The sequence below is a fragment of the Sminthopsis crassicaudata genome, chromosome 2, assembly GCF_048593235.1.
Source record: "Sminthopsis crassicaudata isolate SCR6 chromosome 2, ASM4859323v1, whole genome shotgun sequence".
Classification (NCBI taxonomy): domain Eukaryota; kingdom Metazoa; phylum Chordata; class Mammalia; order Dasyuromorphia; family Dasyuridae; genus Sminthopsis; species Sminthopsis crassicaudata.
The window spans coordinates 629,901,669-629,920,595 of NC_133618.1; the positions used below are offsets into that span (position 1 = coordinate 629,901,669).

The 18,927-nt window shown below is 32.2% G+C and overlaps 1 protein-coding gene across 13 annotated transcripts in view; it reads right to left on the minus strand.

Moving 5' to 3' along the window:
* Positions 1–18,927, minus strand: part of MORF4L1 (mortality factor 4 like 1) — a 38,526-nt gene that overhangs the window by 10,034 nt on the left and 9,565 nt on the right. For 4 of the 13 annotated variants that reach the window (XM_074296440.1, XM_074296444.1, XM_074296443.1 and 1 more), the window contains exons 3-6: positions 17,908–17,975; positions 11,625–11,711; positions 10,474–10,554; positions 2,313–2,338 (exon numbers count right to left, since the gene is read on the minus strand). In XM_074296440.1, the coding sequence (XP_074152541.1) occupies positions 2,313–2,338; positions 10,474–10,554; positions 11,625–11,711; positions 17,908–17,975 (262 nt within the window). Of the gene's footprint in view, positions 1–2,312; positions 2,339–8,332; positions 8,390–10,473; positions 10,555–11,624; positions 11,712–12,921; positions 13,039–17,907; positions 18,001–18,927 lie in introns of all 13 variants that reach the window. The other 9 variants (XM_074296433.1, XM_074296432.1, XM_074296438.1 and 6 more) reach the window with 4 other exon arrangements.

Sequence of the window (18,927 nt, forward strand, 5' to 3'; positions counted from 1 at the left end):
AAAAATCATTAATCCCCATTAACAGATATGAAATCCAACAACACAAAATAGCTAGCTTATAAAAGTCCCATTTTCAGCAGTGTCAACAAGTAATTTTTAATCACTGTGCTAGACAGATCAGGGAAAGATCTGCTCTAAATAGTTCCCTATCCTCATATTTAAGGATGAAAGACAATTAAGGTAGGAAGATGAATTAACTACAACAACAAATATTGGCTAGATATAAATTAGATAACATCCCAAATTTGTGGCAGTGGGGCTAGAGAGCAAGGTACAGATGGTAGATGGTGGGAGATAAAACTTTTGACAACTGATTACTGACATAGGAGAGAAGAAGGAAATGACAATGATAATACTAAAGTTTAAAACATGATGACTGGCTGAAAATTAGAAGGTTAAAATTAACTTTTGACACAAAGTTGTCCAGTTGGGACATGTGGAATTTTTCATACTGATTGAACAGCCAGTAATAAATAACCTACAATGAGCCTGACATGCAAATCTGAAGTCCCAGAAAAGTTATGACTAGAGATGCTAATCTGGGAATCATCTGCATGCAAACCAAAGCAATGGGAGTTACATTATCACAAAAGCAAAGCAGGTGAAGGACAAACATTTGGGAATAACAATATTAAGGGCTAGAACCTTTCCCAATAAGAGTCAACCAGGGAAAGTGACAGAAAAGTAATGTTTTAGTTTCCAAACTTCTTCCAAAGAAATATTCTTCATAATTCATTAGAAAAATGCCTTGCAAGGTAATAATCAATATTTATAACGTACTAGGTTAACTAAGTGGTATAGTAGATGGAATGCAGGACCTAAAGTCAGCCTCAGACACTTTCTATCTGTGTGATCCTGAGCAAGTCACTTAACCTATCTCAGTTCCCTTATTTGTAAAAAGGGAATAGCAGCATCTATATCAGGATTGTTGTGAGGGGTAAATCAGGTAACTATAAAGTGCTTAGCATAGTGCCTGACAACATACAGAGTAGGTACAAAATTAATGTTAGCTATTATCATAGTAAGCAGTGTTTCCACTCACTTGAGTCACTCCAACTTGACATCCTAGTACTTTCTAAACTTGGTTTTGTAATGTTGATAGAGGAGGAGAAAAATGGAAGGGGAGATATCACCAATTAAGGAGTGTTCTCTCCAAAAACAAAGTTGTTTAACAATTTTAATACACATCTGCAAAATAATTCCTTTAAGGTGAAATAAAGTCACATTGTGACAAACATAAGGGAGTTATCAAACTAAAATAGATGAAAATCAACGCCCAACTTGATTTCAGTGCTTGATGTATTCAGTACAGGGCCCTAAAATACTTATCAAGTACCATAACCTAAAGAACGACAAGCACTATATATTAAACTTAAAAATACCTTAAGTAAGTGTTTTCTAAAGAAAGCAATTCAACTTTGTTTTGATTACCATGTACATATTAAAGAGAAAATGTTTAACTCAAAACAGAACATTTGCAACCATATATACCTTGCATTTCTTTTAAAGAAACAATTATGTGACATTATGGAATACAGTATCTCCATTAGAAATAAACAATTTAAAAGTTGGGTTTTTTTTAAACATAAAAAATAAATTAGAACATACTTTTCTAAAGCAGCATCAAAAAGAAAAAGGTCAAATTTTTAAAAAATATTTATCCATTATGAAGTATGTTTTACTTTCGTTAACACATGGATATTTTTCCCCTAAAACCATGCACTGGCAGGGATAAATTTTTACTAAATATACCTAAGAAGATGGAACAAATATGTTCTCTGACTCAAAACATTTAAATGGGAAATAAGCAAAGCAAGAAGGGGGGTGGGGGAGACATAAAGCTGACCTAAATTTCATAAAAACAGCATAAAGGATGGACATGTTCCTGTCTTGGACTCTATAGTTGACTTGTATTCTTCACAGTTGAAATGAGTTGGAGCAAAGACAAGAAAAAGATACTTTGCAAAAGGGTCAAAGAAAGAAAACTAAGATAACCCTTCTCACTTAAACAACATACCAGGCAAATTAAGAAGTAACACATAAAATTATGAGTGTCCAAGTCTTATACTAATGAAGTTTTATGAACATTACTGTTCAAAACTTGGCACATTATACTGAAATGACATTTATTAAAATGTTAAAGATACCTTTCAAATAAAATTTCCTACCGCATGTAAAATGTGCCATTATTTACAATGAACATTATTATTCCATTATAATAACTTAATGACAAATTCAATTGCAACAATGAATTTAAATTTTGGATCTCTAAATGAAAATAAAATTTTAAGGAAGAAAATTAATGTCCTTACTTTTCTGTTTGTTCTTTTTGGTTTTCCTAGAGGGCAGGGAAGAAAAGAGTGGAAGAAAAGAAACAAAAAATTAATTTAAGCAAAATGCTATTTCCTAATTTAAAAAAAAAAAAATGCCATTCCCTTCGCTTTATTCAATCTCGATCAGTTTGTACAGCAATGACAGTATCTGTAAAGGACACAGGAGTGTAAATATGTTCTCCTGTTTAGACTTAAAAAGCTACACAAACAACTGGATGAATTCATAACATCATCCAAAAGATGAAAAAGAAAATATTCAAGACCACTAGAGGCACCGCCATGTGGCCACCATCATGGCTGCCATAAAAATACCTAGCTTTTCTTCCATGGGAGTCATTATTTAACATGAATATTTCAAGATTCAATCATTAAAACCAGCTGTTTTATGTAAGTACATCTAAAACAAAAAAGGAAAGCAACCATTACAGTAAGCTTTTCCAGTGAAAATAGACTGGTTTCATGCTAACCTAAGTGATGCTCTAATGGTCCAAATGTAAATTGAGTTCTAATTCTAAATTAAAGGCTTTTAACATGTAGGTGGCCAAACAAATAAATAAATAAAAGATTTTAAATCATGTAAATAAAGCAGCATCAAGGGTTTCATTTTATCTGCTTCTCACTACACTCCTCTAAGCCAAAGCTCCTTTGGTTTCATTGGCTCTATAGGGGATAGATGCCCTGGAGATCAATATCACGATGCATAATTTTCTGTGTAGCCCCAGTTCAGACAGAATACATCACAAGTTAACTTCCCCTTCATTATTGTGTTTAGAAGCATATTTAATCTATAGTTCCATTCATACAAAAGTAGAATGGGTACCTGATTTTTCTGTGGCACTTGATGGGTACTAGACTTGACTTGGAATCTGACACCTACCAGCTGGATAACATTTAACCTAAGTCTCAGTTTTCTCATCTATAAAATAGAGATAATAACCTCCCTCATAGGGTTATTGTGAGGACTGAATGAGATATACATTCATAAAGCACTTTGTGATCCTTAAACCATTACATAAATGTTATTTTTAAGACTGTCTATAGAAACCCCTTGTAAATTACTGGTATTAACCAAAACTTCTTTCCAACAAATTACCCTGGTTTCTGAAAGGCTACATCAGGGGTATGGTTTCATCTACTCCAGAAAACTTAAAGCATATGGCTCTGTCACCAGAGAACAATAAACAAAGAAAGCTATAGGCAGGAAGAATTCTTGCTAGAATGCAGAATGTATTCTCAATGCCAATACCTAAAGGGACAGTAAAAATGTGGGGTCTGCCTTTTCTGTTTTGTACGTAATGGGAGTCAAGAATAAATCCTGGGTCCCTGAAGTCCTGAAATGTTAAGAAAAAGACCCATATATCAGAATATCCCAAGATGTAAAATGGACTTAATTTTTATTAGTTTTCATCAAACTAGAAGGAATGTGGAAATGAGTTCTTTTTTGTGTTATGAACTTCTCTTAACAGTCCACTTAGAAAATAGGGATTCCTTCTCAGAATGTTTTTTAAAGTATAAAAAAAGGATTATAATGGAAACCAATTATAACAAAATATAGTTATCAAAAAATTTGTAAAAATAAGTTCCCAGACTACAGATCAAGAACCCCTGACATAGAAAATGTTCAATTAACAAATGTTAACTGACACAGAAAATACAATGATAGTATGATTACTGTTAACAATTCAAATTTATTTGTTCCAAGTGCCTATTTGTACAGTTTCAAAGCTTATTATTAAATAGGGTCTTTAAAGAATAAAAAATATACTTTTTAGGAACTCAGCTTCTACAGTTGGAAGGAACTTCAAAAGTCATGCATATCAATTCCATAGTAATTTAAGAGTAATTTGTAGAATGACCTATTTGTAATAAACATTCAGGTCTTATGACTGGCCAAATAACGGATTTTTTTTTAACTATTGCATGAAAGAAGTCTTTGAAAACCAAATTTCAAATATGAAAATCTCATTCATAAGCGTTTGTGTGTGTGTGTGTGTGTGTGTATTTAATTCCACTCCTACAATCAGCAGGGACACAGTGGAAAGAACACAAGATTTGGAATATTAAAACTTGGATTTATTCCCAGTTCTGTCATGTGTTAAGAGAGCAAGTCACTTAACCTAAACATCTATTTACTCCTTCTCTCTGTCCTTATGTGGTAGGGCTGTGAGAAGTAAGAATGTACCTTGTGATTATCAAAAGTTCTAGATTGGCAGGCTATTACTGTAACTGAAACTTTAAAACTTCATCAAATTGCTCTATCAGCACTTCAGTATTTTCATACATAAAATAAAATGGAGTAGAGTCTCACTCTCTGTGTTGGGTCAAACATGAACTTCTTTGGTATTTTTTCCCAGGGTCTATGAAGAAAAGATGCAGTATAATAGAAAAGCTCTTTTCCATTGGACATCAATCACTATTCACCTCATAGAAACCATGAAGGTCCAGCTGAGAAATCATGTGCTCATTTCAAGGATCAAGGGCCTAGAAATAGCCTATAAATTTGCCTTTCCCATCATTCCCAAGCTCAGGCACACCAACCATGTGTAGTCACTAACTATTAAGGCAACCTTAATAACATCATATACCTTTTTTCTTTGTTGACAATGAAGAGTATATGCTAATTTCTAGGAATAGGCAAGTGGTTCTACAAACTAATTATTTGGATAATTACTCTATGCCTCTTTTGTTCATTGTTTCTATTTTAAATTCTCTATTCCACTAAAGAAAATAGAAAATGGGGATACCACAAATGTTAACCCAGATAGTGCCACACAACATCACCCAGACTCAGTAGGAGGGAAATTATTACTAGACAATAAGCAGTTGGAATCTGAGATGGCTATTTTAAACAGGGTGCTACACTGAGGAGTCTGGAGAGGCATGAGCACCAATTCTACCACCTCTGACAATACCCAGCTGTATGACTTTTGAGTTCAATTTCCTCATCTGTAAATAATACCTGTGGCCACTACCTCATAAGGCTATTGTGAAAAACTAAAGAGACTGGGAATATATAGCATTTTGTAAACCTTAAAACACTTTGTCAGCTATTCTCACTAATGAGCAGCCAATATAGAATATTTTATGAGACAGTGTTAAAAACTACAAAGCAGTGTGGCCTGGATTCTGAGACCAAGCACTATTCAAATGACACACCCTTGACGACATGTTGGCCCTGGGGAGCCACTTAAGTCTCTGTAGGCCCTGGCTTTCTCATCTGTAAAACACAGGAACTGAACCAGATACCCTTGGCTTTAATCTACTGTGCTCTGATTATATGCATCTGTATTCAGATCAGCAATAAGATTGCCATGTTTTGCAGCAGAAAGTGAATCTAAACTCTTAACCACCTGTGAGCCTAACAAATCCTGTCAAATCGTAAAAATGTAGTCTGAATTACTGATTACGACTATCTTCAAGAATAGCCTAGTTAATCCATGGAGAAAAGGAGAGAAAAATAATTTTAAATCATTCTAATTTGAATAGCAATGTGAGAATCTTCTACATAAGGTACAGAATAAACATGTAATCCTGTTTCCTAATAGAATGGAAAAGTTTATTACTTAATTCTTCTTTTCTCTATTTTTTCTATACAATACTCTAAAAACTTCAAGCATTAAAAAACTTCTAATATGAGAAATGATATGTTTCATTATGCTACCCAAAGAATTCATTCCACATGTTAGGCTTTTAGGAGATGTTTTTGTTCTTTGTTAAGCTACAAAAAAGGAAGGCCTCAATTCTTCCAGTAAAAAAAAATTTACAGTGATGCTCTAATTTCAGCTAAACTGGAATATACTGTTGTAAAGTATGAAAGATTTCCAGAGAAAGTTTCTATTCATCCTAGTTATCAAAACAAATCCCCAAACCCTCCAAAGTTATTGCAAATTTATCAGTTTGTACATAGCACTTTCAAGTTGAAAAAGTATTCATGGCTATTTTTAAAATTAACATATGCTTAAAAAACTAGGGATCCCAAAATTTAATTCAAGGTATCCTAAACATGTATATGTCCCCCAAGTCTTTAGTCAGAACACCTGATTCCTGGTTGTTTTCTCCATACTTTTTTTATACTTTTTTTAGGTCCAATCTTAGATGGGCTCTGGGGGATAATAATTTTTTTCCCCAATCCTAGAACTGGGGCCTCTACGAGAGTAAAAAGGTAGGACAAGAATTATCAGTGTCTCAAAAATTCCAAGAAAGTACTAGGAATCATATATTCAAGCTGCCATGAGGTCGTCTTATGTCAAACAATTAACACAAGAGATAAAGCTGCAGAAACTCATTCCTTTGTCTCTATACCCACCTGTTTCTTCCCTATATTACATCCCCTGACTTTAAAAATCTTCAATCATCACACATTTCAAAACTCCCACCTAGAGTACCATGGAAAAATCCTGTGATCTTGGTTAAGTAATAACCTCTCTGGGCCTGTTTCCTCAAATGTTAAGATGAGAAGCTTGGACTAGAAGATCTCTAGTGTCCCTGAAAATTCTAAAATATTGTAATTGTTTAAAAAAAAAAAAAAAGAAAAAAGAAAAAGTTAATGATGACAGGTGAATGAACACAATGAAGAGAGTTAGTTGGAAAATGGGATGTCACTTTAATATAAAGAACAGGAATAACTAGAAAAGTATAGAACTTGTTGAGATAATTCAGTAAGATCCTTTTGGCCAGATTAGGTAGGAAACATTTAAAAAAAAAAAAAAAAAAGAATTCAATAAATAAAGTCAGATATAAACAATTATTGAAAATTGAACCAGAAAGAAAGGAAGGCACCAAGAAAATATTGAGGCAAAAATTATGTAGTTCTAACAAGCGCCCAGGTACTAAAGACATAAACTATAAGGAAAACTGTGGCTATGAAGCCCATGAGGCATACCACCTAAAGATATTTTAAAATGTTTTACGTGAGTGTTCATAAAAGTAATGTAATAAAATAAGACAATTACTAAATGCCCCATGTCCCTTATAGTTTACATAACTTTTCTTATGGACAGTAAAAAACTATGTAAACATCCTACTGTACTAAACAGACTGAAAATATTTTAAACTTATTTTTTAGAACAAAAAGCCTTTAACTTTAAAATGCCATAGAGGGCAAAATTATCAATAAAAAAAAATGGTAAACTATTAAAGTGCTATGTAAACATAAATTATTATATAATAAGCAAAAAAAAAAAAAAAAAAAAAATCCAAACCCAGGTTTACTAAACTTGTTTTAATACTGTAAATATGATGTCTTCTGAAAATGTAAAGTTCACTGGAAAAGAAAGATCTTTATTGAAAAGTCAGCATTATGGACTTGCTTTTTTGATTCTCTAGTTCAAGACCCAGAGCATGCATTTATTAATATTAAATTCACAAGAAGTTTTGGACGTAACTAATAGAGTCCAAATAATAATTTACTCAAATGATGGTATATCCTGATGTTTTAAAAATTATACTGATTCAAAATTGAATTCAACATAGTCAAATTATGAATCAGATTACCCTCAGTTTGCTACTTAAAATAAGGACCCAACTCTTATGCAAAAAAGAGACTACATATATACCTTTTGACTACAGAAAACGTTGGTCATTATGACTTAATTTTTAACTGAAACTAAGTATGAGTGAAATTTTAGTAAGATTTTTATGGCAGTGCTGCTGTAACATTTTTAACTTTATTTTGATCTTTTGGGGAGCTACACAATCAAAATATGTATGAATCACTCACAATTTAGTTTACTATTACATTTATATTGAAAAAGAGAAGAAAATTTCTCAAAACTGAGCAAACAATACTCAGTAAAACTAATTATTTCCTAAATTAAAAAAAAACAAAAAACTTAGTACTAATACACCCAACTGAAGAAAGTTATCAATGATATAATCCAAATCGAAGCCTAAAAGACTACAATTATACATGATTAAAAATACTCTTATCAAACCTACAACAACAAGGGAACATGGATATCAGGATGAAAATCTGGTATGACAATCCATCCTTAACTCACCGCATTGATATTGCAGAGGTCTCCAAACAGCGAGTGATCCATCTGTTCTGAAAAAGTCTAGGCACAATGGGTTATGGTAAGGACAGAGTGTCAGACCTGATGTATAGTCTTCAAAGAAATGAACCTTACTTTCCAAAATAAATCAAAACTTTTCTTAAATGGAAACTATTTCCATATGACCTCCATGAAAGAACTTAAATGTATCTGAGTGTGTGTCTTCAAATTAGCTTTTTTACAGTGAAACTTCATTATAATGTACTCCATTCCTTATATTTCACAACACTTATTTCTAATAGTCTCAGCAAAGGGTTCCTAAAACAACATAAGCCTTAAAGCATTTACCCCCATGTGCAAGCTTCAACAACTCAAACTCTTCCCCCAACGTATTATAAGGAAGCTTCACTTTGTATATCTTAATAATGATCCTGAGACTCCACCAAATAGTGTATATACTAATATTAGAATACATATCAGAGTAAGCACTTCAATTTGGTTATTATATAATAATCCCAGGAATAAAATGTGGTATCGCTAAATTCCCAAGTCCTTATTTAATAAAGATATTTTTCTTGAATTTCTTTACATTTTTATCCCAGGTTTAACATAAAGTTCTTAAAGAACTTGATGTAAATCAAAATATTATTTTAATATTGCATTTCTATAGTTTCAGAAGTTTACTGCATTTTAAAATCTCATTTGCTATCAATCTTATTACATGCTACTACATTGACTAATTTCCCAAAGAACCAAATCACTAAAATATTAATAACATGCAACAAAGGAAACCTATTAAATACCAACTTAACAGTACAGTAGTTAAGAATACCTAGTGACTTATGACCACCAGTTAACACTCCTATTTTAAGGAAAACAAAAAATATCACAACTTATCTTCTTACAAATAAAAAATAAATCTTGTCAAAATGTCAAAATATAAAACTAGTTGTATATATCATTCATAATTTCAAAATGAACCAAATTAAATGAAAAGCTTTAACATGCATCAATTGCATTTTCAATTTTAATTCTGTAACTCTTTTAAGTAGAAGTAGAATCAATAGCATATGATGAACTATCCCATCAATTCTTTTAATTTTAAAAATATTGCACTAATTTCTCTAGGAAAAGGCATACCTTAAAGCATACAGTCTGGCTTTTTAATAAGTATGGCAGGAAAATAATTACATACTGGCCTTATTAAAATAAAATCACCTTTTAAAATTCAACCCTCCCCCCCAAAAAAAATGGCAAACACATCAATTGTGCATGTCTGAAAAACTGAGAATTGGGAGTTACATGAAAAACTTACAATGAATTTTGAAATGGCTTACAAGCATGAATTGTGGATATTAATGGTCACTTTAGGTTTTGTCTACACAGAACTCAAAAGAAATGGTTTGCAAACACTGTAACATAAGAATGAAATTAATTCGATCATCTATTCCAAGAAGTCTGTGCTTAATAACCCCTCATTCATAAATAACTATATTTACTAAATTTCTTTTTTCTATCCTCTTATATGTACATATACAAAGCCACATGTGACATTTGCATATAAATAGGAGTCATGTTAATATCTATCTTTACTCTCTTAATGAAACTAGAGTCACAATTCTAATCCCTAGACTAGTCTTTTGCTTTCCAAAGAAAAGCTTTTGCTTTTTTCTGAACTCCAATCTCCAGCCAGCCACCTCCCAAATTCATGCCACTAGTTACAAAGGGACTTTGGTAAGACTGTAGATGGCTCAGACACTGTCCCTACTAAATAAGCAACGGAAAGGCTCATCCCTAACAAGTGTTAGGGGAACGGTTTTACTTCTGTATGAATATCACATGTATGTGTATATATATATATGTATGCATACCCTATTAAAAAGCAGGGGAGAGAAAAAAAGCCAAGAAAAAACTGATGGAAAATTAGCTTAGCATCAGTCACATTCAATAATTCCATTAATAATGCACATAAGAATTTATTCTTACTGGCATTATCACTGTTCCAAAACACAGTTTTAGTTGTATAAAATCTAACTTAAATAATAAAAAGTTTAAACAAAAAGTCTGAATGTGTCTATATCTATTTTTAAAAAAAGCTATATAAAATTCTAAGCTCCTCACACTAAGTAAAAGATAAAGCTTCTTACGCTTCAACATTTTTCTGCTGTAGACCAGAAGTCTTCTTTCCTGGAGCTGCCCCTCTCATCTTCCCTTCTGCATACTGCTCCCTTTAAAAAAGAAATTCAATTAAAAATTTTATCTTAAAATAAAAAGCATGCCAAGAAAAAGGAAGTAGGTTGGTTTAATTACTTCCAAGACATCTATAACATTCAAATAGGAAAAAGAAAACTTCAGCTGTCCTCTATGAATTTCCACAAGGAAGCTTCTTCAAAACTACAAATAGTATAGTATCAAAATTAGAAGATGGAGTTTAGCATAAAGAGACAGGCTACCTAACCTATAATTTTATATCCATAAAAAGTCTATTATTAAGAGAAAAGGAAGGATTAAAAGCTTTATTAAGATAAAATAGAGACTATAGAAATTTATTTCTTGTTTATTTGAGAAATAGTTCCATTTTATTCTCAAAAGACACAAAGTCCTAAGACTACTCAAAGGAGTTTTACTCCTAATGTCATTTTATTATATAAAATGTGTTTCAACTCTAAGGAGGAAAAAAAAAAACTTCAGGGGAAAAAAAGTGAAATATTAAAACTATAACTTATATCAGACTCCCTTTAGAAAAAAATTTAAAAGCATAAAATGTAAGGGTGGTGAGGATAGGGGGTAGCTTGGGAGAATTATTCTGCAGTCCTTTAAAATCTTCCAAGGACTTTCTGCTCCTGAAGGATAAAGATCACAGTGGTACAACACTAGGATATAAACTTTAGATAGTACTGAATCATGCATGACTCACCTTACCACACCCCCTGCCACTCCTTACTCCACTACTTTATGTGAAACTTTCAGGAGCTAAATGTTTTGGTATACAATCTTCTCCCAAGCCACCCAAGAAAATGAACTATAAAAATTCCACCTACACTGCAGTTAATGGTTCTGCCTCCTCTGTTTCTAGCCTGGTTCTGATGACAAAAGATTCAAGCAGGAACAAGCACTGAATGCTTGGAGAAATACCTCCCTCCATTTCCTTAGCAGAGAGTAAAAGTCTTGCCTGTACACTCTCAGCTACAATCCAATAGGTTTAACATGGACTCCAAGTTGAAAGCTCCTTCCAACCAAGTGTCCAAGAATTTTAAGGTATTACTAACCTTATATCTATTTTGCAAAATAAACTTACTGATTGGCTTTCTGAAGTTCTCTTTGTTTCTGAAGATTTGTGTCCACGTATTTGAGTACTCTGCTTTCTGGAACCCATTCATCCCAGCTGGGGGTAGAAAAAAGTTAAGTTAAAAGATCAGTCAACAATTAATATCATTACTTAGTCTGTTCCCAATCATTACTTGAGAGACCCAGGCAGATAAGATTATTCTGAATTAAATTCGATGAACTGGCACTACATGTTGGGGAGCAGCTAAAAATATACTCCCCAACTGGAGTGCTTTTCCAGCAGAGACCAAAAAGCTTGTCAGTCTCTCCCAAGAAATCTTGTAATTCTAACATTTCTAAGCATGATTCTAAAAACAAAGTTTTAAAACAATTATTTTGGAATTGTTGTCAAGAAGTATTTAATGTGTATAATTACATATTATATTTTTTAAATTACACCTTTACAAGATTCACAGAAGCAAAACTCAACACTATGCAAAACATGAATCCAAACTTTAAAATGTCATAATGAAGCATAACAGTCTACAAATTGATTCTGTTAAAGATTAAGTTGATTAGCTTTCTCTGATTATTAACAATTTCAACATGTGGGCTTATGGATGCATTTCTAAAGCAATCTAGACATTATTCAGTCTGTTTTCATATGAATGACAGTTATAAAATGTTTTCTGAGCACTCTCCCCCCCCCTCTAGAATTCTTGAGTCAGCTTAAATTACCTTTTGCATTGTCTACAGCTAAAACTTATAGAGAGCTATACTATTTCAATCATTAGTTCACTACATAAAAATATCCTTCATCGTATGTTACTGCAGGCAATACAATTCCCTCACCTGCCTTGTTGCTGCTAAGATATTTTGTAATGCCATTTGGTGGAATACACCAACCACCCCCAAATCTAAAGCTCCTTCCAATCAAGAAGTTCTAGAGTGACATTGCAAAGAAAAAAGAGGAAAAAAAAAAAAAAAAAAAAAAAAAAAAAAGCTAACCCAAATTAAAAAAACAAATTAAGAAGAAAACCCTAGTGAAAGGTTGCAGTCTTTTGGGGTATCAAAGTTAGTAAAAAGCCTTTTCTCCTGCTGATGGAGCTCCTTTAGTAACACAGTTCTCTGTGTCCTCAAAGCAAAGAGGAAAAATTTGGTTGACTAATTCCCCACTTCTTTGACCTCCTATTTAAAATTAACAAAAAGAAAAAGAAAGGAAAAAACATACTTTCTATCTTAAAAAAAAAAAAAAGAAAAAAAGAGGGAGGGCACCCCCATAATCCTCAATATGATTTCCTAAAGAAAACTTTAAAACATGCATTTACCTAGAGGTCAGGAAGGGGTGGTGTACTGAGGGAGCTCCTTCAGGAACAGGAAAAAGGGCTACAATATCCTCACGTGTCTTCAAAGTTTTTTCAGAGCGCCTGGGCCTCACAGCACTTCTGATGTAGACAGCATAGTACAAAGTAATCTCAGTAACTATGTGCAGAATTTAGCTTAAGCTTTATTTAGATTTATTTACAAATGGAGTATTTAAATGGCTGTATCAATCATTTCTAAAAGGTTCGGAGACCATAGATTAGAACAAGTATCTTAGCATAAAGGGTTGGCAGAACTATTGTACTTTTTAAAAAATAAATTACACATTAATTTGTTTGAAAGGAAATTCAAACTTTTGGTTTGGGGTTTTGTTCTGTTTCTTCTTAAAGAAAACATTCTATCCCCATTTTTATGAATTAGTTCAAAACAAGTTATAAATCAAAGGCATGACTTTCCCACTAATTATTTTCCATCAGCCTTTCAACTATTGATAACTTCCCCATTAGCCCTCAAAATTACATTAAAATACAAGAAACAATATTAGCAGGCTTAATAAACTGATTCTCTTTTTGATAATATAATAGTGGCTTGTCTCCTATCAGCCTGCCAATATGTGTTCACTTAATTTTGACATCAAGAAGCTTTAAGAAAAATTTTAAGCCCTTCTGTTACCCCTTCCCCAAAGGATAATTAAAGTCTTACAAAGTATTTATTTTGGCTGATGTTACTGTATAGTTATCAATTTATAATGTGTTTAATACTTTAATTTATACAGGAAGTACAACTGGCTAACACTAACCTAAAATTTTATTAAGTTAATTTAGTAGCTTAAATACATAAATGTTACATTGTCTCTCTAATTAAATTAACACCTTTCCTAAGGTGTTTATTCAACTTCAAACTTCAACCAAAAATAAGGTTACTGCTATACTTTCCTTGATTTTGTTTGTATTAAATGATTTTATTGAATTATTAGGAAATATGCACTCATAAATCAAATATTCTTTGTTCTGATATTACTATTAAGGTAGCTTAGCTAATTACTAATGACTAAAATGTGAAAAATAAAAGTTACACACATGACTTATAATAAAACTATCAAGTGGTCAAATTAATCAAAGTCAAAATCTCATTTTCTAAAGTGACAAACAGCTGACATGATTAATAAATAATAAAACCCCAAAAGCTATCTAATCCTTCCTACAGATAAAAATATAACATTCAGGACATTACTGCTGGGCTGGAAATTGTCAAATCAGTTTTAATTCAGAAATCCCCAGTATAGCTAAAATCTAGGACTAATTTGCTAAAATTATTTATCCTCCCATTTCTCTCCTAAGTCACTGACAGAAAATGAAAAATGATTTTTTTTTCCAGATGTATTTGCTTTTCCATCCATGTACATAAAAAGATTTTAGGGCTAAGTAAAAATTATTTTTAATATCTAACTTTTTTTGAAGGAAAGGTTAGAAAAAAGCAATTAAAATTGGCTTTTTAGCTTGCAACTTGCTCAGAATGCTACAATATTAATTCCAAATCTAAATAGTCCCTATTAGAGCTTATTGAGTTTGGGAGCCAACAAAATATAAGCAGCTACTCTTTGCTTTACTAACTTAAAATAAAACTACAAATTTGATAAAAATAAACCCAGAATTATATTTTTTTACATGAAATACATATATTTTAAAATATTATTTCAGTTAGCCACATCTGCTGCCCTAATTTTTCTAGGTAGTTTGGACTTCACTAATCATTATTGTGCAATCTTCCCTAAGGATTTTCCAAGACCCAGACATGATCTCACTGCACAGTTCCTGATCCCCTTTTCCTCCCATGTGGCTTTGGGTTGTACAACACTTAACAGACTGTATTTTATGTGTCTGTCATGTGTCAAAAGCTCATAAGCAAGGAAAAGTACAGAGCTTCCTAGATGATTACCACAAGTGAATTTGGTGCTGACAACCTTCTTCACAAAAACTTACAATTACCAGAGTCTCCAAATTTATGCCAGGGAGCTAAAAATCTGGAAATATTTTCTTATGTTCATACCTCTAAAGAGGCAGAAGATCTAACTCTTAAATAATTAATCTTACAAGGTACAGGAAGTAAATCAAAATCATGAATGTATTACTCATTCTTCCCTAGTTTCTTTTAAACATTTTATGCAGAAGTAATGCTGTTTTTCTAAAGAGATTCTCAACCTCACTGCAGCAGTTCATGTTGATCTGAAGCATTCTTGACTTTTTGAATGCTAATGGACTTTCACAACAACACTTTTAATCTGGATAAAGAGTAACACCTACATATCAATAGAAAACCACATACTATATGAGACAATATACCAGGGTTTAACAAGATAAAAAATTAACAAATGAATTCTGCCATATAATGGAATAAATGGAATATGTTTTTATTGACACGAAACTTTTAACTCTAACAATCCAAAAAATTGAAGCTCCTAATTACTGAAGGCTCAGTTTTGCTGGCAGGACTTTATTTTTAATGGATTAATTTAGGAGAAATTACTATTGGGCAATAATCACATTACCAACAAATCAGCTGCAAGACCTACACTGATGAAGGGAGGTTCCACACCAGAAATCACCATACTGATAAAATTTAAGGTGTAAGCAAAAACAAACAAACAAACAAAAAAACCACACTAATTTTAACACCAATTAAAGAAATAAGTAGAGATTTAATTAGACATTAGACATCTCAAGTAGTAACCACAAGCTAATTCGAAAACATGTACACTAGTACTTTTATCTATTGGAATGATAAAAATATTACTTTAGGACTGGCTTCATAAAGACAAGAATGAAAAGTTAGCCTAATCAACATTATATGAATATACACCAAAGCTGTCAAAAGTCTAAAAAAAAAAAAAAAAGCAGCAATATGATTCTGAAAGGTGCTAGACCTTAACCCTAAAAGAAGCAAAGTAACAGCTGAAGGGAAAGTTGTTTTGGGAAGCAGACACAGGGGTGGAGACCAACAAAGAGATTACAAAGCACAAACCTAAAATTTAGATGGTAATGTAACTGGGAGCAGGTCACAGCTAGGAAACCTTTTTTGTACTACAGGCAACAATTATACATCTTAAAACAAAAATCCCCCTTTTTCTTTCTATGGCATTAACAGAAACTAAAGTCTTAACAAGTCCCTTTAGAAGCTCCAAAAAAATTTAGTAATGGGATAGAAGATTTAAGAATGAGACTGCTTGCCAAATTATCACTATGCTAAGAAAATAATTCTATCACTTCTACCAAAACAAACCTATTTGGCCCAAATAGTCGTTTTCACCTGGTAATCCTAACATCAAATGATACAATAGGATAAAGAAAAATAAAATCAAAAGGCAGAAAAAAGTAAACTACTTTGTGCCTAGGAAATTTCCATGCTGACTACTAGCCAGTCTATGCCCACTTCCTAGATATCATATGCATCTAACAAGGTCAAGTTTCTACATCAAGAATCCCACAAGCCAGGCAAATTCATAGGGAAACAATTATTTGCAGTAGTACACACACAACCCAGACAGATAGACTACAAATGCATGATGCAGGAAACAGTAGGAAACAGAATGTGAAAGGCCAGAGCTATCAACACTACAGAAAAACAACTCCAAACAAATGCCTTACTGAAAAGGATCTATCTATAACTGAAGAAGAAAACCCTGATGAAATTAAAAATGATCAATCTTATAACAAAAAAGAAAATGAAAAAAGAAATTACAAGTGGCTCCATCATCTTGGAGAGCTAAAAATAACATCTGGATAATTCTGGAACCTGGTAAGAAAAGTCCAAAATTGCTGAGATGTTTGACTTGGAGATCCATGGGCACATGCATTCATCACGACCCAAATCCCAGCAGAACAGACCAATTCTCAAGATGAGAAAGAGCCCTTGTGACTTAAGATTCCACACTTTGTTTGTAAATGCTTTGTGCAGAAAGGTGTCAAATTTGAAATCATGTTTTGAAAATGTCTGATAGTAGCATTATGAATTTGGATTTATTTAATTCTTTTTTTATGTTAAGGTCATCCCCATGAGAAATAATCACCCTTCATAACACTACACACCTACTAATAACTTAAAAAAAAAAAAAAAAAAAAAGGCTTACATTAGTATTTCAAAGTACAGGAAATTAATAACATACAATAAATTATCTCTGGGGACATCATAAATATACACTATGGAGCAAAAACTATGCCTACACAGAAACAAATGCAGAGCTGAACTGAAAGCTGGTTTGTTTTTTTGTTTTGTTTTGTTTTGTTTACATTTTAGCTGCCTCATCAGTACAGGGTTGTTTATCCCAATGTAGCACAGGACTTTCAGTCACCTGAAAAAGGCAACTGTTAGCATATTCCTGATATAAAAAAGAAATGCTCTTCTGGAGTCTTTAAGAGTTCTAAATCCATTTTGAAGTAGCTGTGTACTAACATGGCAGCCAAAAAAGGAGAAACTAGAGCTTATGTTTCCAAATCATTCACTCTGCATAAGATAAAGTTATGTGCCCAATTTTCATATTCTTCCTGTTCATATACAGTATACTTGTCATAAGACTCAAATCTGACACAGAACAGAACAAGCTAAGATTACTGTTACTAAATCATATCTCCAAGGATTTTTTAATACACAAACACTTACTCCCAAATCAAGCAATTCTTTTTTGATAAGTAAATTGTTGCCAACCAAGCAATCTAGGTTCTTATTTTAGCAAACATTTAATTCATGCATCAAAGAATTAAATATATTCCAAATAAATGGAAATGGTTAAAAGGATGTTATTTGCTTTTTATTAATTTCTTTCATCACATTATAGTTTATCTCTGAAGTATAAAACAGTATAACTTAAAAATCACTTGTAAAAACATAAAGTTGCTAGAAACTCAAGTTTATGCCAGTTCATGATCTGAACTCTTTTGTGACTTTATTCTGGTTTAAAAAAAGACAAAACTTGTGGGTAGAGCTCCAATACTCACTTTTTATTCCAACCACTGTAATGTATAAAGTATTTCACTTGCTTGTCCTTTATGGCAACTTTTACACACTGAAACAAAGAAGAAAACAAGTGACTCAGAAACATCACTTTTTAAAAGTCTGTAAATTATTTAAAAGGCTTTAGTCTTTAAAAGAGAGACTGCCAATTAAAAATTAACTGTAGGCTAACTTAACCCACCTAAACATTAAAAGTATGGATAACCACAACAACTAGTCATATTTAAGTAGAGTAATGAGAAATCAGTCTTACTTAAAATCATATGATGAAAGGGAAAAAAAAAAAATCAAAATTATTTTAGAATTATTAACTGAATAAAAAGTCATAAGCTGACTTCCTAAAACAGCATATTCACTTTTAAAAACTGTTTCTTAATGAGGAATTAAAGTGTAATAGTAAACATTAATTTAAAAGAAAACATTCTATCAAGACAACTAGCCACAAAATTTGAATAACTAGGGAAAGGAAAAGAGCTATCCAAAAAGGGTGATTTTTTTTTAAAGAATTAGTTTTATACCCAAAAGAAGTACTCACTGCAGAAATATCGAGTTAATAGAAAGATGAGTTACAAAAAACACAGGACAATCAAAGAGGCAAATGTGAAGCTAAGTAAGAGGGGGGAAAAATGGTAAAGATGTCAAGATTGCCAACGACATTTTAAGAATTAAAAGTGTCATACTATTGTGTATTCAGGGAACAAATTCAGGTGTGGAGTGGCTCATTTAGATAAAGAGCCAATAAAAACTAAGGAGAGGGAAGCAAGGAAGGGAAAGGATAGCAGAGACATCAAGATAAAATTTATACTGACATTTTTTCAAGAGGCATAAAAGTAAACATCTAATAATGAGTTAAGTAAATGTCTTTTTAGTAAAGATTACAACACTTTCAGGCCTACAAATTTGCAAAATGACTCAGCAGTTATATTTTGGGTTCTTCCCCCCCAACCCCAATTTTATTGAGAAAAAAATAATTAACTTTCCATGGCCTTATTGAGAATAAGTTT